Raw genomic sequence first — 20,209 nt, 5'->3', positions numbered from 1 at the left:
GTCCTGGAGCATGTGATTGAGCTTTGTGAGCCTCAGTTTCCTCATCTGAAAAATGGGAACATCTTCTATTCACATGGTGGTGCTGATGAAAATCAAATGGATTGCTCTGTGTGAACCTTGCAAATGTTCAAACCCTGAACCCATTATAAACACTGGGAGTGACGAATCACCCTGAAGCAGTTTTCACTTTGCCTCTCTCCTCATCTCTTTCAGCAGCATCTTTTCTCTCGGTGTCTCCTTTCTGATCCTGGTTATGACTGACTCTCCCCTAAGGCTCCACCTTGGGTGTGAAATAAGCAACATAAGCCCCCTCCACAGTGTGGGGTGTGAACGAAGGGCTTGAAAAGTCAGGGGAGAAGATGCCTGAGCTGCAGGAAGACAGATGAGAGTGGGGGGAAATGTAACTGTGAGGAAATAAAGAAGCAATGAAGAGATTGATGCTGGGGTTGAGGGTGAGTGTGGGGGAGCTCAGCTGTAGGGTTCTGTTCCTCCTTTCCGAGGTTATAGTGGGGCAACTAGAAGTTAGTACTCTAGAAGGATGCAGCTAAGTCAGGCTGATTCAGGGCTCCAGAGGGAGTGGAGTGGGGAGAGGCCTGGGCAGTGGGGGTGGTGCCGAGAGCCAGACCCTGGGGGTCTCTGTAGTCAACAGCAGGGAGAAGTGCTGACCCGCAGTTCTTTGGAGGACGGGGGTGACGGTTCTGCTCCAGCTGAGAGGAGGACAGAGGGGGAAACGAGGACTTGAGGGGATGCCAGACTCCCCTCCCCATCCTCGGGATCTGAGCCTGGCCGTCCTGGTGGTGGGAGGGCTAGAGAAGCACTAGACTGAAACTATTCTGGCCTGGCAGTCTAGTCTGAGGGTTTAAAGGGCAAAGAGCTGGAGGGTGAACAAGGAGGAAAAAGAGGCCCAGGGACTATACTTATTGAGCTAGACCTCGCTTGGACATTTTGTGACAAACCATACACACATTATTCCTTTGTATGCCGAGCTCAGGGGCTGTTGGAAAGTGGGCTGCCAGATAACTCCAGCTCACTGCTGGGTTTGTGGTGTGTGTGTGTGTGTGTGTGTGTGTGGCCGCAGCCTATACCTTCCTTCCTACCAGCCTCCCCGCTCCTCGCTCCTCTCCAGCCACCCTGGGATTGGTGATTCTCAGCCCCTCCCCCAGCTCCCCCAGACTCTCCCAGAGTCTTTATCAGGGAGCTCGGGCGGAGATCCTGCCACATTCCCAGATCCCTTCCATTCCCTGCTTCTCTCTTCACAGCAGCATCAGCATCCCCAGCTTTCGTGGGGAGCAGGCAGTGTTCCCGGCCAGCTCCCTCATCCTGCTAGACCATCCAGCTCTAGGCTCAAAGCTGCTCCACAGGTAGGCATGAAAGGGAAGGGCTGGAGCTGGCACCAAAGGACAGGGGCCAGAGTCAGGAGAAATAAAGGAGGTGGCAGCCTTTAATCGGGGAGCAGGGCCCTGGGAAGTGAGCAGAATGCCGAAAGAAAGGGGTTGAGAACTAGTCATGTTTGGGTGAAGCTGGTTGTTTCACATTAGAAAGTTTTTGTCTAAGTCTTGGTGTTGCCTAGTGCTGGAGGATAACATCCAGATCCCTCTTCAAGCCAAGTAAGGAAATAGATCTGTGCATGTCCTATAAATCTATCATCTTCCTTCAGAGCCCAGGGGCCCTGGCCCTATTGCCCCCTTGCTCATTGCCAGGTGAACTGAGCCCAAGGGATGTCCCCCTGCTCGGAGGTGCTCACCCTGACCAGGGCTCGCATGTGGGAGTTGGAAGCTGGGGAAGCAGGGCTACTGGTTGTAAATGTTTCCTGCATTCGCCCGTGTTGCATCCTTCTCCCCACCTTCCCTTTCTGTCCCTTTGCCCTCGTAGGCACCATGCGGAGTGCCCTGCTGTTGGCAGCCATCCTGGCCCTCAGCCTGGCTCAGGGGGCTGTCTGTGAGGAGTCACAGGAGCAGATGGTACCTCGTGGGGGCCGTAAGGAGGTAAGGTACCCCTCCAGCTGGGCCTGCCCTGGCAGAGTACTGGGCAACATCATGCGAGCAGCGCTCTGCTGGTCCCAAAAGCTGTAGGGGGGAAAGTGGGGCAGAATTATCCCTCAGAGGGCTGGATTTCCCTGCATCTCTTGTCAACTCCTGTTTTCACTGCTTGGGTGTGTCTGTGTCTCTGTCCCTCTGCGTGAGTTGGACGCCTTGAATGTAAAAGGTGCCTTACCAATATGATGGACTGGTGACTTGGTGACTAGATGGTACTGTGAGGGGTAGGCCAGGGGGGTCTAAGGTTCTCGCTGGTCCAGCTCAGGTTCTGTCCCTTTGCAGGGCGCGCAGATCCTCTCTGCTCCCTGGATGTAGTGAAACACAGAATTTCTCTCCCAAATGGTCATTTGTATGCTATTTTATCTATCAGTTATGTGTCTTATTTTGTTTTCAAATTTCAAATAAACTCCCTTATCCCCTGCTCGTCCACCCCTGGTAAACTCAGGTGGTCCTAAGATCCCAAGCCTTCCCTCTACCATCCCCCTTTCCCTCCTCCAGCCTTTGCTTAGTCAGGATAGGGAAACAAACAAACAAACAAACAAACAAAATGGGTTAGGCCCTGATTTTCAAAGCTCTTCTAAGAAAAGAACAGGACTTGTCAGGGTAGGGCTACAGAGGGAGAACAAGGAGGAAATCTTCTTAGGGTTTTGAAATGATAGCAATTATATTGGTACAAATGCTTTTAAGACGATTATAGGTGGAATTTATTACGAATTCAATGTGTGAAGTCTAACTGCCTCTCCCCCTCAAATCTGTTTAGCATCTCTTTATAGGAGGTGGGCAGAGCATTTGAATAATTTGGGGAATATGGTTAGCTGGGAAGCTATGTGCTGGGCAAAGAGAGAGATCACCAGCCTTCATCCAGCTGGTGAGGTGTCCCAGGGCCGGATAGGCTGACAGCCTGGCAGATGGCAGCAGTTGTACCACATTCAAAAAACACATGGGGAGTGCCAAATATGGACTGGACACTGTGTTTGGAACCCAAAGTTTCAGCTTAAGATAGCATTTCTGGGTATATTCCTCTGAGACAGATTTACTTTGAGACCTTGCTCTTGGTCAATGAAAGACATTTCTGTCACACCGCTTCCCTCGCAGGTCTGTGACGATGAGGGAAATTGGGGTGGGAAGAGGGTAGGACTTATGAGTGCCTAAGCAACTGGGTTGGTCCGTGTGGGGTGCATCCTGTGTCACTGTGCTTCTGTGTGTGCTCAGCAGCCCAGGGACGTGTGGACGCTGGACAGAGTGGCACCTCTGAGATTCAAGGTGAGAATCTCCAAGCATGATTACTATCAGTCTCTCTGCAGCTGCAATGAGCTGGGTATGTGGTGTGTGCCCACCAATCAGCCTGCTGTGCCCAAGTTGCTAAAAAAAAAAAAAAATCACCAAGACAATTGAGAGCCTCTACTTGGCATCAGGTCCAGAATCTAAGGGTCATTTGCGGGTGGAGGAGAAGAGGTATCACTCTGAACGTGCTGCCTTCCTGGAATTTTAAATCCAGGATAGAAAGGGAAGAGGCAGAAAAATCCAGAGACAGAAATCCATGGAGAAAAAAAGAGTGAGAGGCAATGGGAAACACAGAGAGAAACATCCACAGACAGTGCAGAGTGCGGGTATTTCAGGGCTGCAGATGTGCCCAAGCGGCCTCCCCTCACCCGTCCCCAGGACAGAGTCCTGTCGGCAACTCAGTCATGGAGCACAGACCAGAGGACACTTGCTCTGTCTCATCAGCCTTTCTTGTGATGGGGGAATTCATGGCTCAGTCAGTGGGGCAAACGCATCCTTGGGCAAATTAGTTCCTGATGTGCCAGGGAGCAAAGAACTGACAGCCCAAAGAACCGAGGTGGCAGGAGCTGGGAGACAGCCTCAAGGGAGAGGGCTCAAAAGGGCCCTGGAGTTGGAGATCACATGACGAACTGTCTCAGTTTTGCCAGGACCATCTCAGCTTGAGCACTGAAAGTTCCACATCCCAGGAAGTCCCTCAGTCCTGGGCAAAGGGAGACAATTGGTTAGTCGCTAAGGGATGCCCAACGTGTCCCCTTTCCCAGGCCTTCTCAAACCTTGGTATGCATGTGAGGCATCTGGGGCCTGGTTAAAATCCAGGTTCTTAGTAGGTCTGGGGTAAGACTGAGAATATGCATTTCTAACAAGGTCCCAGTGGTGGTGCTCCTGGGTCATGGACCACATTTCTCTTCTGTTGGATACCAGAGGAAATCCTGAAAGAAATGAGATGTCAGGTTCAGCTGTGATAGTCTCTATGAGAGGCTGTTTCTCATGGGAAAAGAGGGAATAGTTTGGGTGTGAGCTTCCTGCCTCAGTCCTCGTTGTTTCTTTCCCTTAGAAAGTCCCGGATATCAACCAGTTGCTCAAGACTCTCTCCGGCAGCGGCTCAGTCTCTGTGGATGAATTGCTCAAAACTCTGGGCAAGGCTAGCCAGGGTAGGATGCAGCCCTGGGGGTAAGGATGTGCGGGGGCAGAATTCTGAGGATGAAATGGGCCGGGAGACCCCTTCAGGTGGGAAGGAGCCTGCAGATGGCCTAGTGAATGACTGAGGGTTGTGATCTGAACACCCACCAATAGTCACTTTCCAGATTCCAATCCCTAGTTATATACCTGTTCTTGCTTTCACAGATCCTAAGAAATTGTCACTCTTCCAGAAACGTGAGTAGCCTCTTCCTCCCTATCTCTGCTGACCACTTGCCCAGAGCATCATGGGCACGGGCCCAGTGACTATTTTGGCTGGCCCCATCTCAGCTGGCACAAGCAATATGCCAGCTGCAAGGGTTCAGCTAGCCTCTCCTGAATTGGGAGGCCACGGGAACTAGGAGGAAGCAGGTGTGAGGGGCATGGTGGACTCTTCCTCTGCTGGCTGGTTATTGGGAACCAAGAGGACCTCTTGGTGGCTGTGAAGATTCTAAGCCAGGCATCTGCTGGGGCAGAGAATTCTGGAAATGTGGAGGAGGGCGAGATGGGTGGAGGGAGGGCTTAGGGAAAAGCCTGCTAACTGTGGGGTGTCAAGCTGTGGCAAGAGACAGAAACAGAGACGAGAAATCCAATCTCAGAAGACTTGACACGTGTCTCAGGAAACACATCACCCCCTCATTGTCACTGTGGACAATGTTGGCCTTTTTTTTTTGCAGGTGACATGCATGACTTCTTCGTGGGACTTATGGGCAAGAGGAACATCCAGCCAGGTAGGAGTGTGTGGAAGGGTTTAGAGTATTGGCCACGATACGCAGAAGTCAAATATCTCATATTTGTTCTCAGAGGGAAAGTGATGACTTTTCTCAGCCACAGTGAGGGCTCTTCAGCCCCTTCTCCCCAATCAGATTGGATCCACAGTGCAGCCTTCTCTGGGAGCAGAGTGGGGAGAGCCTTATAAGATGGTTCTGCTGCAGCTGGGAACAGGAGTGGTTAGGGAGGCCCTGCTTTCTCCTCATCTCCCGAACGAAGAGCACCTCTTCCTCCCGACTCTGTCTTCCAATGCTGCCTTTCACAGCCAGTCCCTCATTGTCGGGTCAGGGTGAAGGTCACATTCAGAAAACTCCCTCCTAACGACAGTGTTTACTTCACCCCAGACTCTCCTATTGATGTGAACCAAGAGAATGTCCCCAGCTTTGGCAGCCTCAAGTATCCTACCAATGTGGAATGAGGTAAGGATTGTCGGTGAGGGAGAGGAGGGGGGACTATGTGTGTGTAGGTTGACAGAGAAACATTTTGTCTGACGCTACAGGCATTAATGCTCATAAATTTGCCCTAAAATACACTGCCAGTGCCCCAAACACAGTCAAACACACCAACACTTAGAGGTATGTGCTTGTCTGCGAACACACACACACACACACACACGCACACACACCTCTCTTTTTCATCACTTTCCTTTGGGGCTTCCCTGATGGGCAACTTCTGTTGTTTGGACTGCGTTCTCTCCTGATCTGTGCCAAAGATGGAGAGATCATCATCTGATAATTACAGGTACCACATCCAGTTCACAAGTGAAACATTTCGCCTCCTAGGCAGGCTCACTGTTAGGATCATTCAGAATCTCTGGTTACTGGGTCTAGTGTATAGTTCTCCACAAGGGTGATTTAGGAAGAGACGCAAGGAACTCTAAAATCTAATAGCTGGAAACTGTATCTTAGTTGCTCTGTGTAGTGTAATGGATAAGAGGATGGCTTGAGTTTGAATCCTGGATTTGCCACTCACTAGCTGTGGCCCCTTGACCGTGTCCCTCGGTTTCTCCATCTGAAAAATAGGGGTGACGATAGTACCTTGCAGGGCTGTGGTTTTGATGACTGAGTATAGGTAAAGTGTTCCGAACCGTGCTGGGCACACAGTGCCCTGCTGGCTTCGTTATGATTGTTGCGGTCTGGGCGGCATGAGGAATGTCCTAGCGTTGGCCTGGCTGGCTCCGGTCTGTCTGCCTAGAGCAGTCTGGGCTGGACCCCAGGCCTGAGTGGGCTGACGGATCTCTCACTTGCTCTGCGAGTGTGAGAGTACCCCAGGGAAGCGTCTAGTCAGAACACGGAAATTTCTGCCTTGACACTATCTTCCCACACACGGCAATAGCAGCTTAACTGATGGCTTTCTTTGCACTTGGTTTCAAAGAAAGAAGTGGGGGGAGAGAAGGAGAGGGATTGGGAAGCCTCAGTTATTACGGAGGGACTGTTGCCCCTGGTACCCACACTCATTGGTCTCAAGGGAGACCCAAGGAGCAGGAACTGGCTCTCGATGAAACTGCGCATGACTCCCTGGGCCAGAGATGAGGTCTGGCCCCCCATTCAGTGTTGGGTGAGAGGGCGCAAACAGCTGTAATAACCGTAACTCGCTGATTACATGGTACTTACCGTATCATTTTGCTCTCATTAGATGGTTATTTCAGTCCTGCCGACCGCCAGATAATTATACGGACAGCTATATCTGGATGACATACTCTCTCCCAGCGTTATGCATCGGCCATAAAAATAATTACAGTGTAATTTTGCCATAGTATTTTATACAAATAGCAGAAACAAGTGCATTGTGGAAATCTACTTTTACTGCTTGCTGGTGAATCTAGGCTCTTTCAGAGGCCCATAATTGCAGCCTTCATAATCTCACCACTGATGGAGCATTCTCAACCTGTTAGGTGCCAGGAAGAATAGGACATAAGGTCCCTGGTGGCTGGCATTTAAAAGAGATTAGACGGGATGAATCAACAAAGATCATTGTATCATCTTATTTCATTCAGATGAAATTGCTGAAAAAGGAAGTGGTCCCCAGGCCTTCTGGGGTTTCTGGAAAGAGGAGGAAGGACTGGGTGAGGCTGGGGGAGCATCAGCACCAGGGTGCAGTGGATGGGGCTGTGTGTGTGCCTGGCTCATGCGGATGCTAGGATGATATGAACTTTGTCACTACATCTTTTGCGTAGTCCTCAACAGAACATGTGCACAGGTGTTTATAAGTGAATGAGAAATACACAGCTGGGAAGGTACAAACACCTGCAGCTATGAGAATTCAGTCCTCTATTTAACACTGAGGGATAGCTGTGCATCAGACTTCCATTCTCTCCGCATCTCCCTTACAGATGCCCTCCCCATCTCCCCGTGCTTCCCCAGCCCGTGGTTGGTGGAGTTTTACAGGCTAGAAGATGTGATTTCCTTTTTTTGGTTCTCAGCAGTTCACTTCTGGACTCCTGGGCTCTGCATCATGAAGACACCCTGTTGCCCTCTCTGAATCCCCAGGTGCATGCACTCCTACTTCCCTTTCTCTTCCCAGCCTTGTAACACTCGTGCTTTGACTCCTTCCCCATCCCTCTACCCCATAGTGATGTGGAAACTGTTCAGTGGGCATCCACTGTCCCAGCTGGCATTGACTATAGATTCCCCTGGTCTCCTCAACAATAAAGGATTTTTATGTATGATCTAGAGTCATGTATTTTGTTGGTGGGTGGGGTTTTCTTTTTCTCTTCCTTGACTCTTCCAGCTACATCATACACACATACATATATATGATATGCACACATACACATGTATATCATATATAAATGGAAGTATCTTTATTTTGCACACATGAATTTTCCCAACAGTGTTTTACTCAGTGCTCCATACAATTAGCATCAGGAGATTTATTTAGTGATTAAAAGAATAAATAAATGATTTTGGAAGATGGTTTCTAGCACTCAAAAAAGTTCACAGACTAGTTTCAGATAAATAACAAACATACTCTGAAGAGCTTGTCTGTATTTCTAGAATGGGCCTGTGAGATATTAATCCCTGAATCTGACTCTACTTAGAGGAGGGAGGAGGGGATCAAGGCTGTGCAAAGACCCAGCCACAGAAGCGTATGCATCTCTAGCACTGTATCATTATTCTGTCCCCAAATGTCAAGAATGGGTCCTTCAATGGGTCATGGGGATGAGATGGTGACCCATATACAGTGTTTACAGTCTAGCAGGGCTGTGGACAAGAAAACAACTCTTGATCTTGCTAGGATGGGAAATGGACAGAGAAGTTACTGTAGCAGCTGAGAAAGAAGAGAGCAGATGTTTTCAGTGTTAACTGGTCACTTTAGTTATTATAAAGGGGAAACATTTATTTCAGACTCTTCTATAATGCACCAGCTCCTGTAACACTGGTCGAGTTGTTCACAGTATATGTAAGCCACTTAACTGAGGTGTGTATGGGTGTTTTCATTCATCTGATGTGCCAACTATCACAGCCCACTGATCTCAAAGGGAGTTCTGTACCCTAATGGAACAGCCTGGGAAATCCTCAGTTTCTCTATCTTAGACCGGTGCAGGGACCTTGGCCAAGCCCCTCAACCACCCTGATACAAGTCAATATTCAGCTCTCCCAAGGAAGTATAAAGACAAGACCATGAGGCCAGAGGCCACTTCCTGCAGTTCTTTCAACATAGTGAAAGTTCTCTCTTCCCAGAACTTGACTGGGGCAACTTTGCACCCACAGCTGTATGTTAGGGCTGAGAAAAAGGGCGAGCTCACCTCAGTATCCTTGGTGTCAGGTGACATGCTAGAGGTCAAAGAATGCCCTCAGCCCAGATCATTAAGCCTTTTTCCGGTGAGTCATCTTGTTGACTTTTCAAAATGATCTATTTAGAGGGTTTAAAAGTAGGGTATCTTTTGCAGAATCTGGGGAATTTATCTGGGTCATGAAAGCTTCAAGAGTTGGTTCTGCTCAAACTTGGGACTCTGGCATGTGTGCTGAGACGACACACTTTGCCAAGTAGGAGCATACATGCAGAAAGGTCGCTCTCTGGTGGGACTGATAAAAATTGCAGTATTGAGGATTCCAGGAAAAATAAAGACACATTTTAAATCAGATTCCATTTTTGTACTTGGAGAATGTGTGAAGGAATCCTGCCTCTCCTCTTCCTGTTATAAAGAAGTTGATGCCTAAGGATACCTGGTCAACAAGACTGGATTCACAGCCCTTCTCCATTCAGCTTTGTGTATGTGTGCTATTGTGACTGCATGATTTATTTTTAAAAAGACTTCAGTATTAAAGGTTCTGGACTCAATTCCCACCTGTGTGGAGTGGGAGTTTTCCACACACCAAGCAATACTCCGACACTATCTACCCAGAGATGGTATCAGATTCTATGGGTTAAGGGCTTATTCTGACAAGACTCTAACCTCAGATGCCAATCCAGGCCCAACTTCTTACCTATGCTTTTGACTGACAGGCTACAGATTGGAGGTTCCCATGACCTGCTTCCTGGGTTCAATTAATTTGCTAGAGTGGCTCACAGAACTCAGGAAACCCAATTACTCACTAGATAACCTGTTTATTATAAAAGGACACAACTCAGGAATAGCCAGAGGGAAGAGATGCATAGGGCCAGGCATGGGGCAAGGGGTGTGGAGCTTCCACGCTCTCTTGGAATACCCAACTCTCCTTTCTCCGAGTCTCCAAGTATTCACCAACCGGGGAACTCGCTGAACTTTTGGTTTTTATGGAGGCTTCATTAAATAGGCATTGAGAAATCGAGTGAAGAAATAAAATGGAATCACTATAGTCAAGCTGCTAAATAACTAAAGTAGGTTGAGGCATGAGGAAACAATTTTAGTCTTGTTTTAACTAGGCTAGGCACTTAAATTTTTTAACTTTCCAGTCCTGTATATACTCTGAACCTCCAAATAACCCTCTGATGACCCTCTGAAGGACTAAGGATAGAATGTTTACATATCCAGACCACCTGACACATCCATTATTCAGACCAACAGTCATCTAGAGGATTCCCATCTTGAACCAATCCAGAGGCTAAGAATACCAGACTGATTCCTCTCAAGAATGTACTTTTTACTATAAGAACCCTTAGCTTTTCTTTCTTCTTCAGAACACTCTGGGTATTGCCTAGTTGTGTTTCTGGTTTGCAAACCTTAAGACCCTTAAATAAATCTTCATCATTTATTTCTAGCCAAAGCCTCCAGACTCTTTTTTATTTCACTTGACAGCATGAGTGATTAAATCATTGACCATTGGTGATTGATTCAACCTCCACGTTCTCTTCCTCCTTCACTGGAGGTCAGGGCGTTGGGACCCTCTAATCAAAAGTTTGGTTCTCCTGGCAACCAACCCCCATCTTAGGTGTGGTCCAAAAGTCATTTATTTACATAACAACAGACACCATCATGGTTCTCTATCACTTAGGAAATTTTTAGGAGCTCTGTGACAGAAATGGGCATGAAGACCATACAAACACAGGCATACCTTGGAGATATAGCGTGTTAGGTTCCAGACCACTGCAATAAAGTAAATACTGCAATAAAGCGAGGCACAAAACTTTTTTGGTTTCCCAGCGCATATAAAAGTTATGTTTACACTATACTATAGCCTATTAAGTGTGCAATAGCATTATGTCTAAAAAAAGCAATATACATACTGTAATTAAAAAATGCTTTATTGCTAAAAAATGCTAATCATCATCTAAGCCTGTTAGAAAAATGATGCTGATGGACTTACTTGATGCAAGGTTGCCACTGTTAAAAAGATAAAATTCAACTAAGTAGATTTAAGATCAAATTGTCTTTATTCAACCATTCATGATCAGGCAATCAATCCCATGTTTTTCTATTTGCTACAATAGAAAGGAGCTCCGAAGGGCTGTAGAAAAGGAAAGCCTTTAAAGGCAGAAAGAGGTGGGACAAGGAAGTTATTTAGCAAAGAGTGGATTGTTTCAGGCAAGGTCACCTACCTCTGAGGCCCAACAGGGTTTTATTAGGCAGATTACCTCACTAGTGCTGACCAGGAAAATTCCAGACTGACTGGTTAAGGTTACATTCCTGAGAGAGGCTGAAACTGCAATTAGGTTAGGTATTAAGTCTTTGTTTGGTAATATGGCTCAGCACAAGTGACTCCATTTTGGGCCTGTTGTCTCTTTTTAAATAGATGGAAGGCAGTTGGTTAAAAAGATTGAACAGGCTCAAGACTCTTGGCAAGTCTTGCAGCCTAATGTCTCAGAATCATGCTGATGCTGGAGGTTTGGAGTATATTCATTGTGTGATGTTCTACTTCAGGAGCACTTGGCCACCTCATCCAGCTGTAGGGGTTGGGCCTGTCATTGAAACATGTATCAGTCTCCAACTGACCCTTTCATGAGAGAGCTAAATGAGACTGCCTGACCCCAAACAAGATCAGGTCATATGGCTGTTTTTACATCTCCTTGCTAATAAATATTACATGTTTGGCAGCACTTAATATTATGCTTGCTTTTGGTGTCATCTACCGTCAGTTAGTGAGGTTGTGGAAAAGGGGACGCACAATCTCTCAAATTCATCAAAATAACTCATGATTGCTGAACAGCCAAACCGGCTTAGATCAGTTGGCATCATCTGGTATGTCCCCTTTTCCCCATTCATCCATCCAGCAATTACTGAACTGGAGCATGTGCCTGCCTTGGGGGTTTGTGCCTGACGGCCCTCTGTCATCTGCAAGTGGATGAGATAGGAGAGAGGCTCAAACAGAAGGGTCCTGGAGACTCAGGGGTTCCTATGTATTGAAGAGGGAGGGAGAGAGAACAGGAGAGGCGAGGAGAGCGTAGAGTTGGCAATAGGGTTTTTCACTTCTTCAGGTACCGGGACGAGGAGGGAGTGGTTGGAGTGCTTCAGAAAAGCCAGAACTGGGCGGGGTGGTGGTGGTGGTGGTGGTAACGTCGCAGGGCCGCGCGGGGTCTGGGGAGCGGGTCCCAGGCTTGGTGGCTTCTCACCCTTCCCGCCTCGCTCCCGTCCCCGCCATGGGGGGGCGCTGCCTCCTCCCGGGCGGCGGGGGACGCTGAGGCCCAGCGGCGGGGGGCGCTGCCTCCTCCGGGACGGCGGGGGGCGCTGCGGGCCGGGCGACGGGGGCGGCCCGGGCCGGTGCGGCGAGCGGCGCGGCGGATGGAGAGTCTGGCCGCGGCCGGCGGCGCCGCCTCCTCGTCGGGCCGGGCACGGCGGGCCGGGGCCTTTGTGTGAGGCGGCGGCGGCGATGGTGCTCGGGCCCCGCGGAGCCGGGTAAGCGCGGCCGGGCAGAGGGCTGTCCCTGGCCGAGGCCCGACCTCCGTCCCGTCCTTTCTCTCGCTCTCGCTGTGTTCCTTCCAGCCCACTCCCCTGGGCCGGACCCATCCTCCCCGGCCGTGCGCCGACCCCGGATGGCCCCGCCGCGGATCCCTTGCTCCCCGGCCGGCCCCGCGCCCTGCCGCCTGCCCCCCACCCCCTCCGGAGTCTCCCAGGCAGTCGCCGGTCTTTGGGGATGTACCGGTGCGCTCGGTGCCCTCCCGATGGAGTGCCCCAGCCGGATCCAACGCCCTTCTTCCCGGATTCGACCTTCCAGAGGGGAGACTGCGGAGCCACGGGGTTGTTGGGGTGCCTTCTCGGAAGTTCGGAATCTGCCTCCCTCTTACTCCCCACGCAGACTTCCCAGTGCCCGGACCTGCTGACCGTTGATATGTAGCCATCAGGGCTCGGGAGATGCTTGGCTGGTACCCAAACAATGCTCAGAAGCTTCCTGGGCCCCAGAAAAAGTTGGGAATTACTAGAATGGTGAGGTGGAGAAGGGGGCTGTGTTACGCAGGGCGAGTTGTGAGACAGGACGAGAATGCAGTTAACTTATCTTTAGGCTTGTAGGACTGGAAAAGGGGAAAAAGTGGTATTGAGCAAGCCTTTCAGGAGCCTTACCTATATAATTTGATGCATCAAGATTTACTTGATGTGTTCTTATGGCATCAAGTAAATCTCTTAGTTCTGGTCAACATAAGCATAAACCCCAGAAAGGGTGGTAAAAAGAAATAAAGCATAAAGCAATATTAAGTACTACAGTTGTGTTCTTTGCTTTACTCCTTTGGGCTCTGAAGTGTTTTAACTTCTGAATGGCTCTGGGTTGTGAAAAGATGAGAGTAGGCAGGTAGCACAGGTAGGGAGAGAGGGGAACTCAAGAATGAGCACAAGATTTATTTAGAGACTGAAAGGACACAGTAATGTTAGAAAACTGAAAGGTGGAGTGGAACATCGTAGCTTTTCCTCAGTAGCTAATGGAACTTTGATAATTGTGTTCAAGTATGTATATGGCATTTGGCATCGTAAGGGAAGAGAATGTACTCAACGAGATAGGAAAGCCTGTATTCAGGAGGAAATTAGGAAATTAATGTGAGAAAGATTTGAGCCTGTTGCTCTGGAAATGAAGTGTAAGATTGTGTCTGAGACGATATCTCTGGCCGGATACCTCTACAGCACTGGCTTCTGTCCAACCAGTCCTACAACCTCTCTCACTGTCTCTTAAAGACTAGGTATCAGATCAGTACTCTTGGATTTTGTCATAACTCTGTATTTGAGTATATACAAGGAGAGAGGTCATTCATTGTCCCATCATTTTTGCTGTCCTTCCCCCTGGCAGAATGGAGCAGCTTTCCATGTCTGTTCACTCCTGCCCCCTCAACTTGGGGCTTAGAAACACTCAGACTGATGGTATTTTCTCCTGCAGAGTGCCTCACTTGCAGGGATGTGTTTGGCCATCCAACTTTTCTTTTTGCTGTCCACAGATTAACTGTGCTGATAAGAAGGCAACTTCATAGGAGCTGCTAAGATGGGCATGAGGATCAAACTGCAAAGCACCAACCACCCCAACAACCTGCTGAAGGAACTCAACAAGTGCCGGCTCTCGGAGACCATGTGCGATGTGACCATTGTGGTGGGGAGCCGCTCTTTCCCAGCCCACAAAGCTGTGCTGGCCTGTGCGGCTGGCTACTTCCAGAACCTCTTCCTAAACACTGGGCTCGATGCTGCCAGGACCTATGTGGTGGACTTCATCACCCCTGCCAATTTTGAGAAGATTCTGAGCTTTGTCTACACATCGGAGCTCTTCACGGACCTCATCAACGTTGGGGTCATCTACGAGGTAGCTGAGCGTCTGGGTATGGAGGACCTCCTCCGGGCCTGTCACTCCACCTTTCCTGACTTGGAGAGCACTGCTGTGGCCAAGCCCCTGACCAACACCAGTGAGAGCCACTCCAGCTCCCTGAGTTGTAGCTCAGCAGAGCCTGCCCATCCCCTTGGAGAACTCCGGGGTGCTGGGGAACACTTTGGTCCTGATAGAAACTATGTCTTACCTAGTGATGCTGGAGGAAGCTATAAAGAGGAAGAGAGAAATGTTTCTAGTGACACTAACCATAGCCTGCCTCAGCCTCAGCAGCCACTGCCACCAAAGACAGAAGACCGTGATACTCCTGCTCCTTTCACGTCTGTACCTAATATGGTGACTCAGCCCGTCCTAGGCACCGTCAGCATGGGCATCCAAACGAGCACAAGCTCCTGCCAGCCATACAAAGTTCAGAGCAATGGAGACTTCAGTAAAAACAGCTGCTTCCCCCCTGACAATGCAATAGACATTACCACTGGGACCAACTCCTGTCTGAGCAATAGTGACCACTCCAGAGATCCAGGCTTTGGGCAGATGGATGAGCTCCAGCTGGAGGAGCTGGGGGATGATGACTTGCAGTTTGAAGACCCCACCGAGGAGATCGGCACAGCGGAGGAGGTGATTGAGTTGAGTGACGACAGTGAGGATGAGCTGACCTTTGGAGAGAACGACAGCCGAGAGAATAAGGCCATGCCCTGCCAGGTGTGCAAGAAAGTTCTAGAGCCCAATATTCAACTGATCCGACAGCATGCTCGGGACCACGTGGACCTGCTAACAGGCAACTGCAAGGTCTGCGAGACCCACTTTCAGGACAGAAACTCCCGGGTGACTCACGTTCTGTCCCACATTGGTATTTTCCTCTTCTCCTGTGACATGTGTGAAACCAAGTTCTTTACCCAGTGGCAGCTGACCCTTCATCGACGGGATGGAATATTTGAGAACAACATCATTGTTCACCCCAATGATCCCTTACCTGGGAAGCTGGGTCTGTTTTCAGGGGCAGCCTCCACAGAGCTGAAATGCGCTGCCTGTGGGAAGGCATTGGCCAAAGATTTCCACGTGGTCCGGGGCCACATCCTTGACCATCTACACTTGAAGGGCCAGGCCTGCAGTGTGTGTGACCAGCGCCACCTCAACCTCTGCAGCCTCATGTGGCACACCCTCTCCCATCTCGGCATTTCGGTTTTCTCCTGCTCTGTCTGTGCCAACAGCTTTGTGGACTTGCAGCTCCTCGAGAAGCACATGGCTGTGCACCAAAGCCTAGAAGACACCCTCTTCCGCTGCCACTTGTGCAGCCAGAGCTTTAAGTCGGAGGCTGCCTATCGCTACCACGTCAGCCAGCACAAATGCAACAGTGGCCTTGACCCGCGGCCTGGTTTTGGGCTACAGCACCCAGCTCTCCAGAAGCGGAAGCTGCCAGCAGAGGATTTCCTGAGTGAGGAGCTGGCTCTGCAGGGCCAACCTGGAAACAGCAAGTACAGCTGCAAGGTCTGTGGCAAAAGATTTGCCCACACAAGCGAGTTTAACTACCACCGGCGGATCCACACGGGCGAGAAACCATACCAGTGCAAGGTATGCCACAAGTTTTTCCGAGGCCGCTCAACTATCAAGTGCCACCTGAAGACGCACTCAGGGGCCCTCATGTACCGCTGCACGGTCTGTGGCCACTATAGCTCCACCCTCAACCTCATGAGTAAGCACGTTGGCGTGCACAAAGGCAGCCTCCCGCCCGACTTCACCATTGAGCAGACCTTCATGTACATTATCCATTCCAAAGAGGCTGAAAAGAACCCTGACAGCTGACTGGGTCCCAGCAGAGCCGGGGGAGGCGGGGGTGGGTCTTCCAGGTGGCAGCCAGGACGTTGATTTTCTAATGGCTGTTGGTCTCTCCCCAGCTGAAGTTAACAATTTTGCCTTGTTAGGAATTCTGTCTTGTATTTAAAGAAGAAAAAGAAGAAATAGCACATGAGCTGTTACTGTTTTTGAGAAGCAACGGCCCTATCATGTTTACCTCCTTACCGATTCTTGCCCTTGAGGGCTGTGTTTTTGGTTCTTTTGAGGCTGGTCTTGGGATCTCGTCAGGCCGGTGCCAACTAGATCCCCTTCCCCAGCTGCTTGAGTTTTAGTTTACTGATCGGTTTTATGCTGCTAAGAATCCAACCAACAGCCTCACTGGATAGAGGGGGAGGAGAGAGGTTTTCACTGTGGGTATTACTGCCAGACTTCCAACTGGGATACCAGCTATGAGAGAGATTTGGGGAATGTGATCATTCAGAAAAGACTAGTCGGCAGGGCAGCTCACCTCAGGTCCCTGGCCCAGCCCTCGGCAGGGAAGGTGTTAGGAATGGGGGTGCCTGCTTGCTCCATGGCTCTGATCTGCTGACTGGACAGTAAAATCTTTTGGCAGCGAGATCCAGACTGGGGACTAAGCTTTCTATTTAGGTTAGAAAGCTTTGGGATGAAGCCTTGCCAGCCATAAGTCCTGCAGTGCCATCAGAAGTACCAGCCTGGATGGATAGAAAGGAAGGTTTCTGTTTTCCTCCTCAGTTCCAAAGAAACATGATATGGAGTGATGGCCCAGGACATCAGGCCTTCCCTGACAGGGAGCCATTTTGATGTAGTCGTCTGTTATCTGGCTGCCTCCATGGACCTTGAGTTTCCTGATAGAGAGGTGGGGATGTCTCTGACAGCAGCAGCCTTGCCTTAATTTATGTGCAGTCTCCCACTTAGAAGTGTGTTTGGCTTATGGTGTAGATGAGAAGACCCCACGAGGTGGTGGAGTGGTGGATATGAGCCCTTTCAGGATTAAAGGGACCAAGTAACTGGTGGCACGTAGTGGGATGTGCGTTCTGTCTATCCCAGTTGGGTAACCTGTTGTTTACTTTGTGCAACTGGGCAGGAGCTTTGGCAGCTCACCTTTGACCTGCTGGAATTTATCCTGATCTGTCTTTGCATTTCCGCCAGGGGGTGCTATCGGTTGGGAGCTGGTTCAGACCCTCCCTAGGTGGCTGGGAAATGTGTCTGCCTGGTCCACGGGGCTGATTGGTTTTGTTCTTAGTTGGCTTTGGAGGGGTCTTGCCCAAAGAAGGCTTGAGGGAGAGGGCCCTCAATCGCGTAGACTCACTAGGCGGCACCTCAGTAACTCGTACTACCTCACCTGCTCAGGCGAGCTCTGCAAGCCCCTGGCCTCGGCCCTGACACTGCCCCTGTGGGACTCGGCAGCACTGCGGGCTGTTTCATAGCAAGTGGTTTTAATTAACTAACAACGCCTTTTTGGATGTTAATATTTATTTATTTTTATTTTTGTATACATATTACCCAGCATCTCTTTTGGATAAGAGACTTCAGGAAAGTGAGTTTCTCCCCAGCACGGAGCCGTATTCCAGGGGACAGTCCTGGCCAGAGATTTGGAAAATCGGCTAGAACTGGGGGAGAATGTGTCAAGCTTTTAAACAAACAAATTCTTTTCTTTATCTCCAGATAGTCTCTTGGAGAATAAAGCCAGGGAACTCTTTAGGTAATAAATGTAAATTCTAGAAAGTTGGGGCTTGTTCAATTCCTAGGCCTTTCGTTCTCCTTCCATCCTGTGATGGAGTAGATTGGGGACTGAGTTGAGGGGATCAAGTCACACGAAGGACCTGTTTTGCACATTTTCTCATCCTTCCTAAACTTGGAAAGTTACATGAAGTCGTACAGGCAAACCCTGTTGGACCTGCTGCCTCTCTCTAGCCCGAGACTGTTAAAGCCTCTGAATTGGAGTGCAGGGCTCTCTGGTGGGGTGGCCATTACATGAGGGACTTGTACAAATGGCCACCTTTCACCATCTAAACCCACCTTGTTAAATGTTCCTTTGGGAATTCTTATCAGGAAAGCAGTACTGAGACTTTTCATCCCTGACCAGTTTCTCCCTCTGTCTCCCACACTGACCATTAGAAATTTAAGAAGGCAAATGTGTAAAAGACTACCATCAAGTGTCTGCTAAGCTTCTCAAGCCTGAGTGATTCCTCCCAGACTATTGGTGAGGACTGATTTTTGAATGGCCGGATTTAAGAGAGGTGCTACTTACTGGAACCCAACCCGACAGCTGAGAATGGATCCGTATGCTGGAGAAACCGGTTTCCTAAACAGAGGGTGTCGTGGATGCTGGGTAGTCTGTATACTTAACCTGAAACTGTGAAGTATTCCCTTTTTGCCAGTAAACCAAAAAGCAAATCCTTGAAACTTTGCCCCTGAAACACTAAAAAAAACAACTGCACCTCCGTGATCCTCCTGAGGCCCAGTGGTTCGGGTTGGCACAGTGGGTTGCAGTTAGACATGTAGCAGGTTCAGCAGCTCATGAGGCTCATTGACCAAACCCTGTTTCTCCACGTGTCCCCCATAGTCACACCTGAGCCCTCCCTCTGTTTGGAGTCATGTTTACTGCCTCGGCCTCTCACCATTTTCTGAAATGTTTTACTTGAAACTCTATTGTGGCAAAGGGCACTCTAGGATTCCTGGTGGAAGGTATTCGTTTTATTTTGAGTTTTTATTTTTTCAATCTTCTGTTCATTTGAATTTGTTGCACCCTCTGCCCTGGAGCCCAGTTTAGTACTGTCTCCTGCTGTATTGTTCTGAGGTTCTGTTTGACCCTTGAATGTCTTGTCTTCTCCCTTTTCCTCCTGCTTCTTGTTCTGTACCCTGGACCAACTGCATAATTGGCAGTGCCCTTTGTTTAAAAAATTAAGAATTTCAAGATGGCAACTATAGAGCATTAAACCAAGCATGAGGCCGTTCCCAACCTGTTTCCTGAGGGGAGGGTAATACTTGTATGGCACACCGGGGTAAACAGCAGAGGCTGCATGTGGCCAGAGGAGGGGATCAGGGTCCTAGCTCTCCTGGGACCCACTGATGACTCACTGATGCCACAGCACCCACTGAGAAGCTCTGCGTTACCCTCATATTTAGTCCTACATTTTAAGATTCCATGGGTTCTCTATAGTTCACGTTAGTTGGGAAGAAAGGAGTTGGGGGTGGGATCTGGTCCAGGTGACGCCTAAGAACCAGAAAATGGGTAAAAGTTCTTTTTGACTTCTCTTCTGATCTGTCAGCAAGCACCCTTTTGTCTCCAGGACAAGCCTTTGGGCTTAAATACCTTCTCCCCAGTCAGGTTTTGCTACTGATAAGTTTTCTTTCTCTTTTGACCTCCTGCTGTGCCCTATTTTCCCAGACTACTCCACTGCGGAAGTGAATTTAAATCCCTTTATGGACGGACACTGATTTTGTTGGCACGAAAGGAGGCTGTGTGGAGACATCTGTGCCCATCTAGGAGTCTCTACACATCCATTTTCCTAAAACCTGCACGAATGAGTCAGGAAGCAGGGCACACAGCATTCGTTTCAATGTGATTCCTCGCCATAAACTTTACATCAGGATGGAAATAAAACTTTGGATTTCAGTGTTTCTTTAACACCCTTCCCATGTCCAGTCCACCCGCCCTTCCCACCTCTACTAGCTAAAGTCTCTTATGAAATGGAGAAGCGTTGTTGACGTCTAACTCCTTCCATTAAATTAATAAGTACTGACCTCCTAATATTTAAGTGTTTACTATCTATTGCTGTAAAGTTTTGTATATTTTGTAAACTTTCCCCCCAAATAGTAGATGTCTAAAATCGTTGTACATCTGATTTTTTTATATTCCATTGTTCGGCACAAAGTGTGGTTTTTTATTTAGAATAAAAAAAGGAAATTGGATATGGGAGTTCTTTTCCTATTTACCGTACTCATGCTCATCCCTGGAGTTCAGACTAT

General features: G+C 49.1%; 2 protein-coding genes across 6 annotated transcripts; both read left to right on the top strand.

The window, feature by feature from the left end:
* The first annotated feature begins 1,174 nt into the window (after nt 1-1,174).
* TAC3 (tachykinin precursor 3) lies at nt 1,175-7,935 on the top strand. Of its 5 annotated transcripts, none has more exons than XM_088800137.1 (8): nt 1,177-1,361; nt 1,873-1,985; nt 3,249-3,299; nt 4,375-4,471; nt 4,665-4,694; nt 5,174-5,227; nt 5,612-5,686; nt 7,600-7,935. In XM_088800137.1, exons 2-7 carry the CDS (start codon nt 1,878-1,880, stop codon nt 5,683-5,685), a joined length of 414 nt encoding a protein of 137 aa, XP_088656263.1. In that variant the 5' UTR covers nt 1,177-1,361; nt 1,873-1,877; the 3' UTR covers nt 5,686; nt 7,600-7,935. The 5 variants fall into 5 exon arrangements, with proteins under 5 accessions (XP_019597866.1, XP_088656263.1, XP_019597862.1 ...); XM_019742303.3 differs by having other exon boundaries at nt 1,178-1,361; nt 7,690-7,935; XM_019742306.3 differs by having other exon boundaries at nt 1,179-1,361; nt 3,252-3,299; nt 7,690-7,935.
* Nucleotides 7,936-12,389: 4,454 nt separating this feature from the next.
* Nucleotides 12,390-20,209, top strand: ZBTB39 (zinc finger and BTB domain containing 39). The gene is made up of 2 exons (XM_019742418.3): nt 12,390-12,522; nt 14,046-20,209. The coding sequence occupies exon 2, from the start codon at nt 14,090-14,092 to the stop codon at nt 16,223-16,225; it is 2,136 nt and encodes a 711-aa protein (XP_019597977.3). The 5' UTR covers nt 12,390-12,522; nt 14,046-14,089; the 3' UTR covers nt 16,226-20,209.

This window comes from Rhinolophus sinicus, chromosome 1 (assembly GCF_057876585.1).
Source record: "Rhinolophus sinicus isolate RSI-liver-muscle chromosome 1, RSI-T2T, whole genome shotgun sequence".
In the NCBI taxonomy this organism is placed as follows: Eukaryota; Metazoa; Chordata; class Mammalia; order Chiroptera; family Rhinolophidae; genus Rhinolophus; species Rhinolophus sinicus.
Note: the sequence above shows the minus strand (reverse complement) of the source record. Positions and strands in the feature narration are given on the sequence as shown.